The following is a 22,126-nucleotide window of genomic DNA, read 5'->3' as shown; positions in this document are numbered from 1 at the left end:
TTGTTTATGTGCCCTGAAAGGGTTTACCTTGATGAATGAGACTCTGATGCTAAGAAACGTAATATCTTTAAATAAAATCAAAATTTTACAGCATAGTTTCCAGGTTGTAAATAGTGTTTATGCAGTTATACAGTATTTTCATAAGAGATCAACTATTATGAAGAAATGAGTCTACAGAAATAAACTTGTTGATTTTTCCAGTGAGAATATGGCAATTATAGTTTTGAAATAAAATACCGTATGGGGGTTTTTAGATAAATGTAGCAACTGTTTTGCGATAAGTATGATGATAATGAGAATTTCTGATCAAAATTGAAATTATTGTGTTTAATTTCATATAACTATAATAGACAGTGTGGCGATGTCTCATTCTTACAATATATACTCCTCCAATGTACCTAAATCAGTTTTGGCCAATTACTAATCCAGTACAGTACTTTTTGATAGGCAGTGCAACCACTCAAATATCAAGCAACACAAGCTTGTAAAAAGGTCATATCCCGAGACAAATGCTTGCATCTTATTCCTATGCCAGTGATTTTTGACATGAAGTATCTACCATGTGATTAAAATAAATATAAAGCATTGATGATGAACAAATAGGAAAAAATTTCATATCTAACTGATCCCCAGTTCTCTGTCACAAAGAAGAGCAAGGGAAGATGAGTACTTAGTTTAATGTATTTTTGTGTTTGAGAGAGCCATTAGGGGCACATTTACATACAGTGCTCTACTGTACACTTGGGTATGTATAGATAGAAAGGAGAAATACTAAGATAGTTTGCGCAGAGAGGAAGAGATCACTGCTTTCATTTTTTCTTAGTTCTGCAGCTTAGATGATAATGATTATTTTCATTACTATAATGTTAGCTTTAATAACAACATTTATTATCACTGCACAAACACTGATAATAATGTGTACAGTATTGAATAAATTATAATACTTTACTATTCTGTAAAGCAAAGAAGTACAGTACTGTATGTGTAGGTTGTAAGGATAAATACTGAAGTCAATCATATGAAGAAAAGAGTGAGTCATCAGTTTTTCGTACTTATTGTACATATACAGTCTTCTTCTTTATCTTCAGCTTTTCCCATCTTTATATGGGGTCGCTGTTTGTTATTAGTCTTCTCCATCTTCTGCGATCATGCAGCATTACCTCACTCACGTTCTTCTCCTGCATGTCCCTGTTAATTGTGTCTCTCCATCTCATTCTTGGTCTACCTCTCCTCCTTGTTCCAGGCACTTCCATATTCATGGTTCTTTTACATACAGAATCCTCCTCTCTTCTCATAACATGTCCAAACCATTGTAATTGTACATATACAGTATACATAGAAAACCACAGGAAAGGGGAAAATCAAGGACCAGGTACCAAGCACTTTTGTGTGTTGCATACACTTCTTCGGAGTACAAAGAAGTGTACGCAATACACAAAAGCGCTTGGTACCTGGTCTTTGATTTTCACCTTTCCTGTGGTTGTCTACATATATATTTGTCATGTGCAGTTTGGTGACCCATTGCTGATATACAGTATATGCAGTATGGCATTCTAGTGTATTCTACTGTGTTAATGTGTACAATTAAAAAGAGTTCATGTCATTTACTGTTTGTATATCTGTTTAAAAACATACATGAGGTTCACTGTCATCTGTGTAATCATGCATCCGTGCCAGGTCTTGGAACCAATTTACCACAAATAAAGGACCACTGTATGCATAACTATTGTGCTCAGATGACCTGGGAGACAGTTTTATCTTCTTATCTAAGGAGTGGCTTAACAGTTATTAAAAATATCTAAGGAGTGGGTTAACAGTTATTAAAAATTGCCTCTTTCTCTCTATGGTGTGCCTAGTATTAAAAATTGCCTCATTCTCACTATGATGTGCCTAATGAATGCTGATATTAAAAGCATTCACACCAAAAAAGGGATTATGGTTTCTTTCAGAATTTTTACTTAAATCCTCATAAGAATATTGCTAGCAGTACAGTAATTTTAATTATCAGCTTATGCTTCACTTATGCAATGAAATCAAACTTGCTGTGAGCAATGTATATTTTTTACTTTTGTTATAAGGAATATCTGGTGATGTTGGGTATTCTTTAAACTTAGAAATTTTAGATTCTTAAAATGATTCACTAGCTAATGAGACACCCATTTGTTAGAAATTTTAGATTCACTTAAAATGATTCACTAGCTAATGAGACAGCCATTTGTTAAGGTGTAATTGCTTTAGCTATGAGGATTTTTATAATTGAGCATTTTTATCTTGTAAAGCTATAAAAACTAGTGCCACTGAGACAGTATATATATATATATATATATATATATATATATATATATATATATATATATATATATATATATATATATATATATATATATATATATATATATCATATCTCATACCACATCACTCCAATAAGTTAATCAAATTCAGTAAAATTATTTAAAGGACTTATATTGGGTAATTTAATTTGATATCCTCTAACTCAACTAATTATTGTTTCAGTTCCCAGAAAAATTTTGAAAGATGATTATCAAGGAGATCTAGAGGATGATGAATATCCAGATGAGGAGAAGAACATGATGTCTCCTCCTGCACAGCCTCCAGAACCACATCCAGATCCTCCTGAACCATCGTCTTCCTCCAATCCTCATCTTACACAAACACCAACAGCATTTTTCAATCCAACTATACGATCAAAGATCCCAGGAAAACCAGGTGCAGTAATTTTTTATTTAGTTGGCTATTTGTCTTATCATTATTGCTTCTTAATAGTTAATTCAATCACTTTACAGGTATTTATGGAGCATTAAAAATGCTTTTCATCATGTTAGGGAATTTTCTATTGATCTTTCTTGCACTGTTAAAAGAATAACAACCAAAATGAAATGTGCAGTGTCATATACAGTAGTGTTATCAAGTAGAAATTTAGGCAAGTTATCACCTGCTGTTTGTAGTACAGTTTTGAGGACTTGCCAGTAAATTTATATATGTCAATTCACTCGTCACAGGTCTTGTGCTTACACTTGTAGTTTGAAAGGTTTTTCATTTTTTTATCATGCACTTCCAATACATAATTTTGAATACATCTTATTCTCCTTTCTCTCTTTACACTGATGTGGGCACCAGTTCCAGCAGTCTCAGCCTTGGGACTGGATGACTTAACTGCTGATAAAAGGTTAATTTTATATTAGTAACTTACCGAGTAATTACATAGCCATTAGTTTCAAAACTATCACAGCAGTTTAACTTCAAATTCACGCTAGCACTTCAGTTGTTTAGTTTTTAGTGTAGGTGACTAGTCTTGCCCACTAATGGGAATACCAGTAAGAACTTAGCAGACTGTGTTTCTGCCAGCCTCGATGTAAACATCGAATCTTAGCAGTAGTTTTTTCTTTATTTGCCGGTTGTATAACCGGATTTCGGTGAAGTATTATTGCTAATTTAAGATGTGATTCAAGTTCATATTTTCGCTATTCTAGCGAATTTGCAATCATTTGATTAACTTTCCTGTACAAAGTAGCATAATAATGTAAACATTGCGTTCGCAGCTGATTTTTTCGGTAATAAAATGCATACCTGCAAGTCTTAGATAATGTGTGATAGGAATTAATTAAACATCTTATCACACTTTCCTTTGCAGAACTAAAAAGTGTAAGGGCAGAACGTAGTAAGGAGAGAAATTGTTCTTTGTTTTTGGTTGTGATGGAAGTTTTGGGGATGATTTGGCAGCCGGAATCCACTCCGAGCGCCAGTAGTACTCACTATCTACTGAGCTCTTAGCTTTCGGCCTACAGCCAGTTTTCCCCACATCCAGTTTTTCTCCCCTGTTACTAGCTCTTATATTTTATCTACTTGCTCCCTCGCCTGGCTCCTTCACTTCCTTCCCATGACTTTGTTAGTCTTGTGTCAGAGTTAACAGATATTAACCTTGTAATATAGTAAAGTGTTGTGCAGTGGAGGAGGCAACTTCTCATCCCGCTGACAATCCTAGACAAAGGTCCCTGTCAGACTCCCCTAAACTTGAGAGGAGGCATACTGGAGGTCAGTGGGGTTTGCCCACGGGCCATGGGTAGTTGCCCCCTCAGTCGAACTTGTAGTACATTCCTAGGTATCGGCAGACAGCCACTGAAAAGGCATCTTGATGGACGTGTAGTGGAGGAGGTGGCTATTCGGCCTGTCGGATCTCCTAGACCTAAAGCCCCTGCCATACTCCCCTAAACCTGGGAGGAGACATACTGGCATTCCAAGGGAGTCCAAGGGGGTTTGCCCCCGGGTAGGTAGTTGCCCCCTCAGTCGAGCCTGTTGCCAATCCCAAGTCTCGGCAGACAGCCATTGGAAAGGCATCCATAGGAATGTGCTTTCCAGTGTGGACTAGAGGCGCTGATGGCATTTTTTCTAGTGATTCTCGGCCACTGAACAGGCCTGAGCACCAATTAGTGTGGACCAGAGGCACTGATGGCACTTTTTTCTTGTGATTCTCGGCCACTGAAAAGGCTCGTTTCAGCTGCTGAAGTGTCCAAGCGCCAGTAGTGTGGGCTAGAGGCACCAATGGGGCTTTTTCTAGTGATTCTCGACCTCTGAAACGGCTCCTTTCAGCTGCTGGAGTGTCCGGGCACCCAGGTGTATGGAGTAGAGATGCCGATGACATTTTTTCCAGTGATTCTGAGCTCCAGTAGTGTCCGAGCACCCAATATCCGAACATCCACCTATGTCCGCACCTTCACCTGTGTCCACGCGTCCACCTGTCTGTTTGGCGCCAGCTTTCAGGCATCCGGCGCCAGGTGCGACCTCTTCAATATCAGACTATACAGCCTGCTCACAAGCATTCTCTCTTCAGTCTGTCCCACCCTTGCGTAAAAGCTACCTCCCTTTTAGCGACAATTAATCTCAAAGTCCTGTCTTTTACAGACAAGGATTTTTATGTCCCGATTTTGAGCTTGTTAAAGAAGGCTTCCACCTCTGGCGTTTTCTTCATCCTCAAGAAGTCTCTCAGGAATTTGGGAGATTGACTCTCGTTGAAAAGGGAATAAGACAAGTGGCTCTTGTCTCCGGCCCCCCTCCGGTGTTTCAGGGGAATTTGTCTTCCTTGTCATAGCTTGTATCAAGATTTTTAAGTAAAGGTTTTCCTTGATTGACACATGAGCACTGGCTAAGTACTATAGTTAGAGGATTCCCAAGTGTTCACCAAGAAGCTTCACCTCTATTTTCCTCTTAGTCCTGTCGTATGCAGACAAGGACATGACAGTTTTTAGAGATTTCTGCTTTTCTTTAGGAGCTCAGATATAGAGCTCTAGTGCTCCTTTACGTCTGTGAGAACCACACAGTCGTACTCAGCCTACATTTCCTCTTCCTCATAGTCTCCATCACAAGTCAACTTTTTGGATGTCAGTCTCAAATCTCGGAATTTTTTCGGCTTTTCCGTCTGCAAGAGAATCAAGCTACTTTCAGACAGTCCACTATTTTCTAGCCCCTTCTTTCTTACTTGGAACATTAGTGGAAGAGCCTGCTGGGGACTCTGGGGACTCTGTCATCCACCGAGATGTTTCTCATGTTAGATTTCACAGGAGGGTTTTGCTCTCTTTTAGTTTCCATCCAGTTCCGAGATTTATGGCACAGTCAGTAAACACCAGAACGTTTTTTGGTTCTTCATGGCCGCTGAAGATACACATGACATTCCCTATTTCTGCCAAGCAGTAAGGAGTCTAGCCTCATCTCACAGCCTTTCCGCAGTTTCGCTGTGGTTTTCATGTGTCTCTTCTTTGTTCCATCTTCCATGGAAGACTTTACTTGGGCTTCATTCAAGAAGAGAGAGAAAGTGCCTTGATTCCTGTCGGTCCAGCACTTCCTAGTGGCGCCCATCCCCAAATGCCTGGAATCAAGTTCTGAGCCATCTTCCTGGCACCTGTTGCCACTTCCCAAACTTCCGACATCTGTGCCAGAGCGCTCAGCACTATTTAGCCAGGACTAGGCCCCCACCGCTGAAAGCCTAGCTTCCACGCATGGACTATTTTTCTGTTTACGGTATTGCGTCGGACTGCAGGAAAATTCGTCACACCTGGTTTTGGACACGTCTTTGTTATCCTGTAACCAAGTTTTTTGAGTTGCTTTTGGATTTTTCAAGCAAGTCCAATAAGAGTCAGTCCTGCACGGATGTCCTCATGTCCGCACGGCTGTCAAGAATCAGTAGGGTCGGCAACTAGTCTGCTCAGTTATCCACGAGTCTGCACGATGATGTGCAAGTTCGCTCTGTTGCTTGCAGTCCGCAAAATTGACTACGAGTCTGCATGGCCCACAGCTCTCTTTCTCTCTTCGGTTAGAGAACGAAGTTTAGGATGGAGACGAACTAGACAGTCTAGTCGGCCATTCTTCCAGTTTGGGGATCTAGGCTTCGACCTCTACGGCATAAGTATGTCCATGTATCCTAGGACAGCTGACATCCTTCTTTCCCTGCGAAGGAAAGCTCAAAGGTGTTGAACACAAGACCAGCTGGGACGGGAAAATACAGCTGGATACCATCGTTTTTTCCCATAGACCAGATTTAAGTCAGACATGCAGTGGTGACTGTCCGAACTTAGTCTTTCAGAAAGGAAGTTCCTTTTCTGAGACTAGGCTTAGTCTTCTGCTTGGTGCCTTCATCTAGGTCGGGGAGCCCGCTCGAGGAACCGGGAGGTTTCTGGATCGTGTCCCCGGAAGAACAGAGCCTGCACATCTTTGTCAGGGAGCTGAAGCGATTCGTTAAGGACTTCAGTGCTTCACAACCCTTTTTTCACTCCTAGAATGTGGTAATTCATTTAGACAAGATCACAGTTCTAACCTTATTACGTTAGCAAGGAGGCTCTCTCTCTCACTCATGTTCTCCCTATCAAACAGCAAGAGCTTGTACTGTGGACAATAAATGGAGTTTCCTAGTCACTCGATTTTTTCACTCTAAGTAAGTTCTGGGAGATGATCTGAGCCGTCAGAAGCCTGTTCTTACCTCTCAGTCGACCCTGAATCCCCATGTCTGTCGGGTTCTGTGGATTCTATGGGGCAGACTGACTTTGAACCTGTTTACCACCTCAAGTAAGTGCTGAACAATTTTCAGGCTCATTACAACGTTACGATGACCCTCACAGCCCCATTATGACCCATGATTTCCGAAACTGCCAGGATGGTTGGTGGCCTCTCCAAGACTCCTTCCTCAATTTGCATCTCTCAGTCAACCTTACTCAGAAGAGATACCACCAAGGGTGGCTCGCTCTTACTTGGACGGACTTTACACTGCTTGGAAGCTTGTCACAATGTAAGTTTTTTCAAGACATACTACAGAGGCTACAGCTAGATGCAGATGTCAATCTTCTAGACCTGTCTATCAGACTGTGAACAATTTCCGTAGATGGCGTCTCGGGCCCCTTGTTCCTTCTTCCGAGATATCTGTGATCCAAAGTGCACCTCAAGCTATGGACTCAGTAATGTGGTTTGCTCGTTTACCCTTGGAAGTTTAGCCATTAACAAGGACCCTTAGACCTGGGCCAGTTCTTTCTCCCTAAGAACTTATGGAAGAGAATACGTTCTTGACAGCCGGGAACAGGATCTGTTGGCACCCATGAGCATCCACCAGCTCCCGAGCTCTTTCCTTGCCTGTCTTCCAGCTCACCTGGCGTCAGCTACAGCCTGGTGCCAGTGTAATGATGTTTCCACCAAATATTATGTTCTTTTCTTTTTTATTGTTTTATTCTTTTCTTGCTTCGTTGTTAGTTAAAGGTTTGAGTATCAGGAGGCTTAGGAAGACAGTGCATTTTTCTTACTTCATTAACACACTAGTAAAGTATACATTATATATACAAGTTAAGTGAATTGAAGTATGAGCCTTGCATCTTCTTAACCCACAACTGGTGAGGTTCTCAACCTCACTCCATTAAGGCTCTTAGCTCTTCTCTCTCTGCTTCTCTATCCCTTCAAGTTTGCTTTCTGAAGGTTCTTCAAAGGAAAATGTCCATCCCACCAATAGGCAGGCAATAGCTTCTGTTCCGCCTTGTAGATATCCTTAGTGGTTGGAGATTATCTAACGACATCCCTTTGGGTGTGATTGATTTACTTAATTCCCTCCTTCGTGGGTGGGACCAATGATGTCACCGGAAGTCTTCAGGTTCCAGTGAAAGTTGAAAGGTCAGCTCATAGGTGAGACGGATACGCATTCTTTAATAATTAAACTTAGATTACTCTCGCAGAATGTTTTGGCTACATACTCATAACATTCTCTCTCTCTCTGTCTATCATTTGTCTGTTACTGGTTCTCTCTCATTTCTTTTTCTCTCTTTTACATTTACACTATTCCTAACTAATATTCTCCTAGCTATCATTACATCACTCGGTCACCTACCAAATATTGTCTTCAATGCTTAATTAAACATAATAAAATGGATACAACAGTATTAATTAAATTGGCAATAAAATGTAATAATGGACATAATAATAATTGTTTCTCCAATTGTGGAGGAAAGCCATAATTCATTAAAACATTCTTAAAAATATAATTATACTAAAATATTAAACATCAGATTATAAGTATATTAATTCATAAGTAAAAATGAGCTTTCAGAACAATAAACATTCTCTCTCTCTCTGTCTATCATTTGTCTGTTACTGGTTCTCTCTCATTTCTTTTTCTCTCTTTTACATTTACACTATTCCTAACTAATATTCTCCTAGCTATCATTACATCACTCGGTCACCTACCAAATATTGTCTTCAATGCTTAATTAAACATAATAAAATGGATACAACAGTATTAATTAAATTGGCAATAAAATGTAATAATGGACATAATAATAATTGTTTCTCCAATTGTGGAGGAAAGCCATAAGTTCATTAAAACATTCTTAAAAAATATAATTATACTAAAATATTAAACATCAGATTATAAGTATATTAATTCATAAGTATATTAAATGAGCTTTCAGAACAATAAACATATGAAATTATTATCATGTAACAAATAATGTTAACATCAATTGTCAATTATTGTTGTTTGTGAGTTCTATCAATATCCCTTGTATTTTTCTGATAATAAGATTTCTCACTGTTAGGATAAACAAAATAAGTTATCACTATTACCACTAGATTTACTAATGATAAAATTGGGGAGACGGTTTCTTAATAGTAGAAATATTCATCATCATAGGTCAAATTTTCAAGTTTCTTTAATTCTAACTGAGACAGCTTAAATTCATTTATTTTATATGAGTAATTTTTATTTGGCACATTTGTTGAATTTATATGTTGTGAAAAGAAGGGGTTCATAATATAATTTGTTTGCTATAACTAACTGACATGATGTTGTAAAAGATTTAACATTTTTAAACTTTATTTCTGTACTGATGTTGTGACATTTAATTTTAGCTACAAGTCTACAACAGTATTTAGTGAAAATACAAAAATTTCTTGATCAATTATCAGTACTTCAAAAGGTTTATCACAGCTTGTGGTACATACATCCTTTTCTTGGTTTTGGTTTAACACAATCTCTTGAATACAGGGATAAGCATTAGTATTCTTATACAGGTTATCAAAATTACATATATATTCCTGTTCGTTTAACAGAATACTCATTAAATTGTTTATCAGTGAAGAATGACAATAGTAGAGCGTGCTCTTCTAATGCAAAATGCCTGATTGTTCCCTTTTGAATGATTATTTGTTTATTAATTATCATAGGAAATGGGTACACAATTATTGTGTTTGTGATCCCAGTATTGAAAGGTACAACTAAAATAATTTTATCATAAAGCACTTTGGCACTTATTAAATTATAGTACATGAATATATCTTCTACAAGTGGCTGAAACTCCATGACGCAAAACTTAATAGTGTCTTCTAATTTTTTAGGAGTGATCAGTGTTGGGCATTTAATGTTTTTATGTTCCTGTAATATCATTTCACTTTCTAGAGCAAATGTATTAAAAACTGTATGTTTTCCAACTTATTCAGTTCTTTTGTTACATTCTGATTGACTTGATTTGTAAAAATTTTCAGTTTTTCTATTTGTTCTGCATTCCGATTGTGAGAGATAATCACTTTATTTATCACTGTCCCTCTTGCTGCTGCGCACTTTTCCAGTTTGTCTATTCTTTTCTTTATATATAGGTTTCACTACATACATCATATTTATGATAATTTCAGTACAACACCAATATATACACACATTTAACTCTGTCAGTTTTGTAGATTATATATTTTGTTAACAACATTATCTACAGCATTTTCATGTCTTATGTTATCTATAACTTTAGTGGACCATGGATCTGTTTTTGCTGCTTTTATATGATTCGAGTGAACTATTTTTTCTTGTAGATAACTTTCATGAATTACTCTATATTTGTTTAATTTTAACACTTCTACAACTCTATATGGTCCAGTGAACTTGGGACAAACCTTTACATTTGGCCCTTCTTGAACATGATTTTGTACATAAATTTTAGTACCTACTGTAATGTCTGGTTTAATGGTACTTTTATTATAATATTTGGCATGAGTGTTATGAACCTCTTTTAATTTTTCCCTTGTTTTCATGATTGTCTCGTAAGTACGTCTGGTTTTCCATGCAACATAGTCATAAGTATGTCTGGGTGGTGTTGCATCATCTAATAATGTGTTAAGCATTCTTTTCCAATAACCATAGAGCAAATAATGTGGGGATTCTCCTGTTGTCTCATTTACAGTATTATTCAATGTGAACTGTACGCCTTCTAGTGCTAAGTCCCAATCTTCTGTTTGTGGGCTCACTAAAATTTTCAGGATATCCTTTATTTTACGATTAGTTCGCTCTACTGCTCCATTAGAACTTGGCTTATAAGAGGTTATTTGACACTTATTTATTTCATAAAATTTACAAATTTTCTTTAAAAGATCACTAATAAATTCAGCAGCATTATCAGAAAGAAGAACTTGTGGACATGAATGCCTTGTGATAATTCTAAATTTAAGAGCTTCTGCCACCGTAGCTGCATCTCTGTTTCTTACTGGTACGATTTCTGCTTATCTAGTAGATAGTCTAAGAAGACTAATATTTGTTTATTTCCTCTAATAGTCCTTGGAAATGGACCTAAAAAGTCCATAGTTACTACTTGAAATGGATTTAATTCTGATGGATATTTTTCAAGTGGAGCTTTAAGATTTACGTTACCTTTATGTTGATTACAAACTATACAGTTTTGTGCAAAGTTTTTGGCATCTTCACTACAATTGGGCCAAAAATAATTTCTGGTTATGATTCTGATTGTCTTTTTAATTCCTGGATGTCCTGCTAGCGTTAGTTTTAAAACTCCTCTGATTAGTGTTTTTGGGATGTATAGTCGAGAACAACCATCCTTCTCTGTTGGCCTTTTATACAACAATCCATTTATTAATTGAAAATCAGGTTTTAAGGATTCATTTAGTATTAACTGTCCTACTATTTGGCTGATTTCTGCATCTTTTTCTTGTTGTATTGTTACTCTTTCTAGATCTAAATCTACTACTTGACAACTAAAACAAAAGGTATTAGTGGTAATACATTTTTCTGTTGCTTCTTGAGATCTGGATAATGCATCTGCCAAGGTGTTGAATTTCCCAGGAATATGTCTGAATTCTGGGGCAAATTCTAATACACTAATGAACCATCTATTGAACTTCATGTTGTTGGTAAAGGCTCTCTTTGTAAATAAGTCACAAATGGGTTTGTGATCAGTAAGCACATTAACCTTATGACCTAAAAGTATGTGTCTAAATTTCTTTAAACCCCAATATAAAGCTAAACACACTCTTTCTGTGGTACTACAGTTTCTTTCTGCTGGGTTTAAAACTCTACTAGCATAATATTCTTCCCTCATTCTAGTTTTGGCCTTTTGTAACAATACAGCTCTTAGCCCTGTACTTGAGGCATCACAAGCTAAGTAAAAGTCTTTGGAAAAATCTGGGTAGACTAAAACAGGGTTCCTGGTCATTTTGCTCTTTAATGTTTGAAAGGCTGTTTCTTGTTCATCCTTCCATTCATAATTAACATCCTTCTTGGTTAGTTCTGTCAAAGGTTTGGCTATAGTAGCAAAACCCTTTATAAAAGGTCTATAATAACCTTACCATACCTAGGAACTTTCTTAATGCTTTCAAATTAGTTGGAGCTGGGTAATCAATTATTGCCTTTATTTTACCTGCCTGCATGTGCAGTCCATCTTCACTAATTACATGACCCAAGTATTCTAAGGATTTCATCAGAAATTGACATTTCTTTAATTTTATTTTTAGTCCTGCAATTCTTAATCTCTCTAGGACCATTTCTAATGTTCTGAGGTGACTTTCTAAGTCTTTGCTAAAAATGACTACATCGTCCAAGTACTGTATACTGCAACATTTTCTATATCTCCTAGAATTTGTAACATTAATCTGACAAATGTTAATGGGGCTGATGTGAGTCCAAATGGCATTACTTCAAACTGTAAATGTTCTTTATGTGCTGAAGGCTGTGAATTGTTTCGATTCTTCATCTAGAGGTACTTGCCAATATCCACTAAGCAAATCTAAGGATGAAAATATTTTGGCCCCTCCTAATTGAGCTAACATATCTTGAATTACGGGCATCGGCATTCTATCTGGATCTGTGTTGGAATTTAACTTCCTGTAATCTATTACAAGTCTCCAACTACCATCCTTCTTTAGAACAAGTAACAATGGGGAATTATATGGAGATTTAGAAGGAATTACTACTCCATCTCTTTTCATTTCCTCTATCAAATTGTCAACTATGGGTCTCTTGGCTTATTGGTAATCTGTAATTAAGAATAAAAAATGGCTTGGCTCCATCATCTAACAAAAATCTATGTTGTAGAACATTTGTTCTTCCTAGTTTATCTCCTTCTATAGCTATTACATTTCTGTATTTCTCTAACACTTGAATTAACTTGTGTCTATTTTCTGAAAAATCAGTTTTATTTACTTCTTGATTTATTTGAGAGTTTTGGCCATTTATAGAGAAGAATGCTTTTTCTTCTACTGTTAGTAAAGGATTGTTAACAGGAATCCCTATGCAAAAGACTATGCATGCGTATAGTGTTAGTCTGTTATCTGAATAGTTTTGGACATAAACTTCGCAGTTATCACCATTCATGTGGACTAGTGGATTATCCATTCTGACAAAATATGGCAATTCTTCACTCAATAATAGAATATCCTTATCCCTTAAATCCTCTTTTGAACTCAAATATATTTTTGTTAAACATTTTGGATACAAAGTTACTGCTCTGTTGAGTGTAAATTGTACTTTATTATCATCAGCTTTGCTAATACAACATATTTCTTCTTCTTCTATGTCTGAAAAATAGCAAAGTTGTGCACCTCCAGTGGTTTCAGCAAAGTTGTGCACCTCCAGTGGTTTCATCTGTTACTTCTATTATACTATTTATATCTGATTTATTTATTTTATCTACAAGCAATACTTCATTTAGTATTTTCCCTTCACTTTCACAATCATTACTACATTGCTATAGTTATAGGTATAGGCACCTTGATTTTCATTAGGTTCAGTGTTTTGGTCATCACAGTTATTTATATCTGAGTAATTATTTATATGAGTATATATCATCTGTATGTGCACATCTCAACAATTCTGTATTCTGTACTTGTGGGAATTCCTCTTTTTTATATTTCTATTTTATCTTGCTTGTTCTGGTTACTTTTCTGTTTTTCCTGTATGTCTGTCTCGCTTGTCGAAACTGTCTCAGACAAATTGATCAGATTTGGGTGAAACTTTTCTTCATCAAGCGTAAAACACGCTCTTCTGATTATTGTGTTTCAGGCTGAATCTTTCCTTCACTACTATCTAATATTATTCCACACCTCATTAAATTAAATGAGAACAATACTTGTGCAGGAAAAAATCTGTCTTCTAAAACTAGAAAACTTTCAATAAATTTATATTAACAAAATATCTATTTCTAAGTTCACATTCCCCAGACTTTTAATCTGTTTCCCTGCTATTCCTTTTATTACTCTACTTTGACCCTGAATCTGAGTTTCTGCAATGCCTAAATATCTGGTTAAAGTTATTTTATCAATTATCTTTACAGTACTACCTGAATCAATAAGTACAGTACATGTCTTTCCATTTATTGGAATCTTTACAATAGGCAGATCCTTTTTGATTATTTCTTCCTCTTTCATGAAAAATATTACTTCTTTGCTATGTAAACAGGAAAATGCAGATGAACCTTCATTTCCCATTGTAACTGTTTCTCCTTTTTCTCTTTCATCACCTTGAAGGGATTTACTTTCTTTTATATTTGGGTGACTGGTACTTATCTCTATAATTTCTCTATTGGCTTCCTTATTACTGAACCAACAGTTTTTAGTTAAATGCCCGATCTTTTTGCAAACTGCACAGATTCTAGGCTTTCTGCATTCATTAGTGGAATGATTGGTATACCTGCAGTTTTCACATGTTATTTTTGGTCTAGCTCCTTGAGCTGAATTATTCTCTGGTTTTGAATTATTTGTGTTTGAATATTGACCATTATGATATCTTATGGGTGGATCGAGGAATGACCCATTCCTCGATTGATTCTGTCTTCCTCTCTGGTTTGGATTCTGTTTTTCCCTAATATTTTGTGCATATTTCCTTTGAAAGGAAGTTTGTCTATTCCCTACTTGTTTGGAATTATCATTATACTTGTTACCTCCTTTATATGAATCATGGGTATTTCTGCCTTTCCTTTCATTTTGTGTTTCTGTTACCTCTACAGATTCCTTAGAAAAATACATCTCTTTCTTCTAGGTTTCTTGCCTCATTGATATTAAAGCTGTAAGGCTATCACTTTAAGGATTAATTTTAACTTTCTCGAAACCTTTCTTTTCTTTTTCTCCGAGTGCGTTATACATTGTTCCAAATGACAAGTAATTCAGAACATATCTTAAACTAACTAAATCATCTTCTTCATCACCAAAATCATTCTTATTTCCTGTGGTGATGTTTGTTTTCTTTAAGTCTTCTCTTACTCTGTGTGTCGATTCTTCAACATCTGTGTGAAGATTTGCTATGGATTCTCCATGATAATGCTGGATAAGGAATTTATTAATATTATATAATGCATCACTTTGACTTACTGGTTCCCAGATTGATAAACAAGTGCATTTAAATTCAGTGTATGTGGTTATTTTGCTAAATCTAACCGAATTCAAAGTTCTATGTGCATCACCGCTTTCTGAACTAACGAGAGGCAAGGCTTTGTTAATTTTAGTTCTTTCAATTGTTATTCTCCCTGTAGATATGTGACTGTCTACATCAGCTAGCCACTGGTTCACAGAATATGATTCTAGCTTATTTTTGTCAGGATTTGAACTTTCAACTCTTCCACAGAATCGGGTGGCTTGTGTAATGATCGCTGCTTGCGCCATTGTTCTAAATTGAAATGTGTTAGTATTATTAGTATTATTATTATTATTGCTATTTGTATTATTAGTGTTAGTATTATTAGTATTATTATTATTATTGCTATTTGTATTATTAGTGTTAGTACTTTCTTGAGCTAATGATATTCGTGAACTTGGCAATGGAATTTGACTATGCCTAACTGTTGTTGGTCGTAAATTATATGAGCAATTTCTAATAGCATTCAAGAATTTGTCAAACGAATCCTGCATATTACAACAGTATTCTAAAAATCATAAAAAAATTTATACATATACACAACAGCATTCAAAAAAAATATTTCATCAAAAGAATGTTATGTTATTAAAGATTCCTATCTATCAAACATCAAAAAATATAACAAGATGAAAAAATTTTTGAGAGAATTATAAAAGTTTTATACCTTCTAAGGGAGAGAACAAAAAAAAAATTTTTTTTCCTACACTCTTACAGAGAGAGAGAATAATAACTTTCCAATCACGACTTACTTATTTCTGATGTGGTTCGGTTTTAACTGTTGTTTGTTAACACTGTTTCTCATGAACTTTTTCACTTTTCCTTTTGCGACCAACACTGTAGTTCGCTGTAGGCACGCAGGATACGACTTCTGGTTTTAAATTTTTCTTGTTTCGTCGGCCATCAGGGATTCGTCATCTTCTTAGATTTCACCAGCAATCTTGATTTTTAATGGGAATGTTTTGTCGTACATGTGAAATGCACTCATCCATTTTAACAGATTGTGTATAGAAATCTGTTTTGGGTGTGTGTTGATAGCCCTAACGGGAAGATTTTGTTGTACGTGAAATGCACTCATCCATTTTAACAGATTGTGTATAGAAATCTGTTTTGGGTGTGTGTTGATAGCCACCAACACACAGGTGTCGTTGTGTTGCCTGTTATGCTTGCGTTGTTCTCGTTGTTCAAAAATGTTTCTTAGTTGTGGGTAATGTTTATAATTCTTACTTTGTTCTGTTTCGGCCATTGACGTTTGTAGTGGTAATGTTTCGTTGATGTTATAATTCACTTCGTCGGTTGTTATTAAATTCTTGAGTGTGTACTTGTTTGTTCTTCACACTGCACTTCCTTGGATCCCACTGCTGCCACCGTATGTAATGATGTTTCCACCAAATATGATGTTCTTTTCTTTTTTATTGTTTTATTCTTTTCTTGCTTTGTTTGTTGTTAGTTGTTTGAGTCCCAGGAGGATTAGGAAGACAGTGCATTTTTCTTACTTCATTAACACACTAGTAAAGAATGCATTATATATACAAGTTAAGTGAATCAAAGTATGAGCCTTGTATCTTGTTATCTCACAACTGGTGAGGCTCTCAAACTCACTCCATTAAGGCTCTTAGCTCTTCTCTCTCTACTTCTCTATCCCTTCAAGTTTGCTATTTGAAGGTTCTTCAAAGGAAAATGTCCATCCCACCAATAGGCGGGCAATAGCTTCTGTTCCGCCTTGTAGACGTCGTTAGTGGTTGGAGATTATCTAACAACGTCCCTTTGGGTGTGATTAATTGACTTAATTCCCTCCTTCATGGGTGGGGCTAATGACGTCACTGGAAATCTTCAGGTTCCGACGAAAGTTGAAAGGTCAGCTCATAGGCGAGACGGGTGGCATCCTTTAATGATTGCGCTTAGATTACTCTCGCAGAGTGTTTTGACTACATACTCAAAACATTCCTGATCGTTGTTCTCTCTCTCTCTCTCTCTCTGTCTATCATTTGTCTATTACTGGTTCTCTCTCACTAGCTATCATTACACCAGCTCATGCTCTGAGCACCTAGGAGCACCCACCAGCTCCCAAGTGACTAACTCACCTGGCATCCAGCTCGTTTGGCACCAATTACAGCCTGCTGTCCAGGAACGCCTACCAGCACCCAAGCTCTTACCTCGCCTGACTTCCAGCTCACCTGGCACCAACTACAGCCTGATGCCAGCTCTTGCTTTTAGCGCCTAGGAGTGCTTCACCAGCTCCTGAGTCTCTAGCTCACCCAGCAGTCAGCTTGGCTGGCTTAGAGCAACCAGCGCTTGGCGCCAACTCCCAGTCGTCTGGCTCCAACCCTCCCCTCATCCTTGGATATGTGGAATAGAAAGCTCTCTATCCAGTTGGAATTTTTCTGGTATTACTAGAGCAGGATCAGTAGAGTGATGGCAGGGACTCTTTTTGCCCTCTATCTCAGTACACATTGTCCTTCATCCTAATAGACCATATTTATGAGACCACCCTCAGATTCAGGAGAGCATTTTGACTACATTTTAGTGAAAGCTAAGGACGTCAGAGCAGCTTCTACCTCATTAGCTGTCAGGCACAAGATGTCTCTTACTTTCATTCTGTAATCAACCTTCACTTCTCATGACTTTTAATGTTTTGCAGTACCTTGCGATCATTATTAGTGACTGGCATGGTATTGCGGAGGGAAGCGAAGGATTTTCTGCTAATATCTCTTCACCTTGGGGAGGTGTCAATTTTGCAGGAGCTGGGGGGGGTTACCCTGTACCTGGGGCACCCACCACTCTCAGTGGTTGGGTTGTGGTTTTATTTCAGTGTAGGTGACAGTGTTGTCTGGTTGTTTTATTGTGGTACTGCACCCAGGGCAAGGGCACTTTTTGAAGTTTTGCTAGCCTTTGGGTAACTCCTTCGGTGCAAAACCTCCACTAATGCTTTGGCAGCGTTCGGAGTACTCCTTCAATGCAAAGCTCCCACTTAAGTAGAGGTGCTCCATGGCTATACTGCCACACCACTACAGGTTAAGATGAGCACCAACCAGAGGCAGTATTATCCTGCGGTAGCTCTCGACTGATCAGGGACGACAATCATTGTCTTCAATGCTAGCAACTTTTCTATTTTAAATTCATTACATGTCTTAGTGTTTTGGAGTAGAATATGTCCATGTATCCCACCTCCTGTCAATGTGGGATTCAGCTATGTGATTGCTTGGTAAGTTAATTATATAAAAAAGGGATTTTGACAGAGGAAAAATCTATTTCTGAGGAAGGTCCCGTGTCACCCGGTGAAATTCCATTATAGCACGAATTTCTAGGTATAACAATGCTAGATATACCAGAGAAAAAGAGCTTTCAGGAAAGCTGGGGTTACTACCCCCAGTCGACCGTCTTTTAGAAGACGTCGGTATAATGAAGGGTGAGTGAAATACCACTACCACGGAAATATACTCGAAAGATCTCTCCTTATCAAAACTCCCGTAAAAGAGCGGTGAGCCGTTACAGCTCCCACACTCAACACCCGCCAGGACGGCGACACCAGCGCCACCTACTTCATTCCATGCTAGCACTAACCCCAGACTTGGCATGTGCGAAAAGGGGAGGGAGTACTAGACTAGACAGGGAGGGTCACCGGGTGACACGGGACCTTCCTCAGAAATAGATTTTTCCTCTGTCAAAATCCCTTTTCTGAGTTCAGTCCCGTGTCAGCCGGTGAAATAGTGATAGAGAATCATGCCAAGACTGCTACTACTGGAAAACAAGGGGGGTAACCTGAAGAAAAGGCAAAATTGTAACGAAAATAATTTTAATTAAAGAATCTCTTCCATGAAGCAAGAATACTTAAAAGTAAGGCAACTTAATTTTAAGGCACACCAAAAAACTTAACACTACAAAACACTGGAGGTCTCCTGACAGATGGGGAGAAAACCTCAAAAATCTTAAAATTACTTAAAAGTAGTGAAACATGAAATGTGCACAGAACAAGAAAAACAACTTTTAAAACTATATATGTAAACTTAGGCTTAAACATGTAAGAGGCAAGACTAATGAAAATAACACACGCAATTATCCGAGTGCGTGGGGCCAACAAAAACAGTCCAGTACCCCGTAAACGAAACAATTATGGCTAATCAGGTTACAGTTTTCCATCATAAAATACAAACATATCAATATGAAGAGCTAGGCAGTGAGGCAAAAACTACCAGGGAAAACAAGCAGAGAAGCAAATGAGGTAGGCGGGCGGGAGGAAAAGGAAAGGATATAATTATTTAATGTGGGAGATGACACTTCCCACTGCTACAGTAGAATATTTCAGGGCTTGAGTGATTTTTAAATAGTGGCGTTTAAACACTAGAGGTGACTTCCAACCCGTATATTTTGATAACTCTGAGAAGTCCATATTATGAAAATAATTAGTAGAAGTAGCCACTGCTCGAACATCATGAACTTTAGGAACTGAGTCTGGGTTGGCTTGTTTAATGAAATACAGAACCTGTTGTCTTATACCATTAAGGGAAAGAGTACCACCTTTCTCCCTGATAAAAAGAGGACCCGACTTACTCTGTGGAGTTCTTGAGAGATAAGATTTAAGTGTATGGACTGGACATAAAGATTGATCTTGAGGAAGGGGCACCACCTTCCAGGGAGACCACCTGTCCTGTGGGTCTTCGTTTTTAGCTAAAAAACTAGGGTCAGGGGAGAGGAGGACTTCTCCGGATGGGAGAAAATTAACAAAATTATCACCTCTAGTGAGAGCTGACAGCTCTGAAATTCTAGCACCTGAAGCCAAACTAAGTAAAAATAAGGTTTTCCTTAACAGATCTTGATAAGAGCAATTTAAGTTAACCAACTCTGACGCTAATTTAAGGACGTCATTGAGAAACCAAGTAACCGAATGTGGACGTGATACTGGTCTCAGACGAGCGCATGCTCTGGGGATGGATGAAAAATAAGAATCTGTAAGGTCAATTTTAAAGCCGTAAAGAAATACTTTCTTCAATGCCGACTTGATTGTGGTAATAGTGGCTGGAGCCAGGCCTTTCTCAAACAGTGACCTAAAGAAGGAAACTCCTAAATTAGTCGTCATAATTTTGGCTTCAGAAGCTTTCAGGAAGGAGGCTAACTTCTTGACTGCTGAGTCATATTGCCTAATAGTAGAATCTCTTTTATCTGATTCTAAAAACAGAGTGTTGACAGGGTCAATGTTTGCTCCTTTTTGAGCTGCGAACTTTATAAAGTCCATAAAGCTAGGGCATCTTGAATCCTTGAGGAAGCTGACACAGTCTTGGTTTGTACTGTCTGGGTCAGAATGGGCTTGGGAATCCGAAGACTCCGTAAGCCCAGTTCCTGAAGGAGAGGGAACCAATTGCTCTTCGGCCAATAGGGGGCTACCAGAGCTGGTTGACCTTTGAACGTCCTTAGTTTGTGTAAAACTTTCAGCAGCAAATTTATTGGAGGGAACAGATAAATTCTCTCCCAATTGTTCCAATCTACTGTCATTGCGTCTGTGGCGAACGCCTGAGGGTCCAGGTTGGGGGCTACGTAACAGGGGAGCTTGAAGTTGCTCTCTGTTGCGAACAAATCCACTTGGAGTCCCGGTACCCGGCGGCAAATCCACTGGAAAGATTCCGCGTCCAGGGACCACTCCGTCTCCAACGGAGTAGTCCTGGACAGGGAATCCGCCACCACGTTCCGGACACCTGCCAGGTGGGTGGCTGACAGGTGCCAACCGTGCTTGTTCGCCAGGGAGAAGATAGCTACCATTACTTGGTTTACTCGACCTGATTTGGAGCCGCCCCTGTTGATGCAATGAACCACCACTGCGCTGTCTAACACCAACCTGATATGAATCCGATTGGGAGGGCGGATTTTCTTCAGCATCAGAAAGACCGCCATGGCTTCCAGGGTGTTTATATGGAACTGCTGAAACATTGTGGACCACGTTCCCTGTACTTTTTGTTTTGGTGAATATCCCCCCCAGCCGCTTAGAGAAGCGTCTGTGTGGATAACTAGTGCCGGAGGGGGAAACTGAAGTGGGACTGTTTTGGACAGGCCCTTGACTGTGGTCCAAGGCCGCAGCCTTGTCTTTAAGATCCGAGGGATCGAGGAGACCCTGTCCCTGAGCTTGGTGTTTGCTCGGCTCCGCCACACCCTGTTTATGTCCTTTAACTTGGCTTTCAAGAGCAGGTCTGTTACTGAAGCAAATTGGAGAGACCGGAGGACCCTTTCCTGGGACCGGCGGGATGCTGACTGATTTTTGAGAAACCTCCTGGTGAGAGACGCTATCTCTTTCCTCTTGGAAGGGGGAAGAGACAACGTGTGGGAGGACAGGTCCCACTGAAGACCCAGCCATTGAAACCGAGACTCCGGAGTCAGGCGGGACTTCTCCCTGTTCAGCTGAAAACCCAATGACTCTAGGAAATTGGTGACTATGGACGTGGCTTTCTGACACTCCGGCACAGTTGGAGCCCAGATTATCCAGTCGTCCAGGTACGCTGCTAGGGAGATTCCTTGGGACCGGAGCTGCTGTACTACCGTATCCGCCAGCTTGGTGAATATCCTGGGTGCAATGTTCAGACCGAAGGGCATGACCCTGAAGGAGTAGGCTTGGTTCCCGAGTCTGAAACCGAGGAACTGAGAGAAGTTCCGCGCAACTGGGACGTGATAATAAGCGTCTGAAAGATCGATAGAGGTGGTGACGGCTCCACGCGAAGTAGAGTCCGGACCTGAGCTACCGTAAGCATGCGAAACTTGTCGCATTTTATGTAGAGATTTAGACGCGACAGATCCAGGATCACTCTTAGCTGATCGGAGCCTTTTTTGGGAACAGTGAATAGCCTGCCTTGAAATTTTAGGTGCCTTGCTTTCTTTATTGCTCGTTTGTTGAGCAATCCTTTTACATAATCCTGTAGGATTGATGTGGGTGGCTGGTAAAATCTGTTTGGAGGGGGGAGGATTCTTGATCCAGCTCCA

At 38.6% G+C, this 22,126-nt stretch overlaps 1 protein-coding gene across 2 annotated transcripts in view; it reads left to right on the top strand.

Moving 5' to 3' along the window:
- Nucleotides 1-22,126, top strand: part of LOC136842573 (protein eva-1 homolog C) — a 379,454-nt gene that overhangs the window by 309,775 nt on the left and 47,553 nt on the right. For both annotated transcript variants that reach the window (XM_067110082.1, XM_067110083.1), the window contains exon 7: nucleotides 2,515-2,727. In XM_067110082.1, the coding sequence (XP_066966183.1) occupies nucleotides 2,515-2,727 (213 nt within the window). The remainder of the gene's footprint in view (nucleotides 1-2,514; nucleotides 2,728-22,126) is intronic.

This window comes from Macrobrachium rosenbergii, chromosome 10 (genome assembly GCF_040412425.1).
Source record: "Macrobrachium rosenbergii isolate ZJJX-2024 chromosome 10, ASM4041242v1, whole genome shotgun sequence".
Classification (NCBI taxonomy): domain Eukaryota; kingdom Metazoa; phylum Arthropoda; class Malacostraca; order Decapoda; family Palaemonidae; genus Macrobrachium; species Macrobrachium rosenbergii.
The sequence above is the reverse complement of the archived record's forward strand: the minus strand, read 5'-3'. Positions and strand labels throughout refer to the sequence as shown.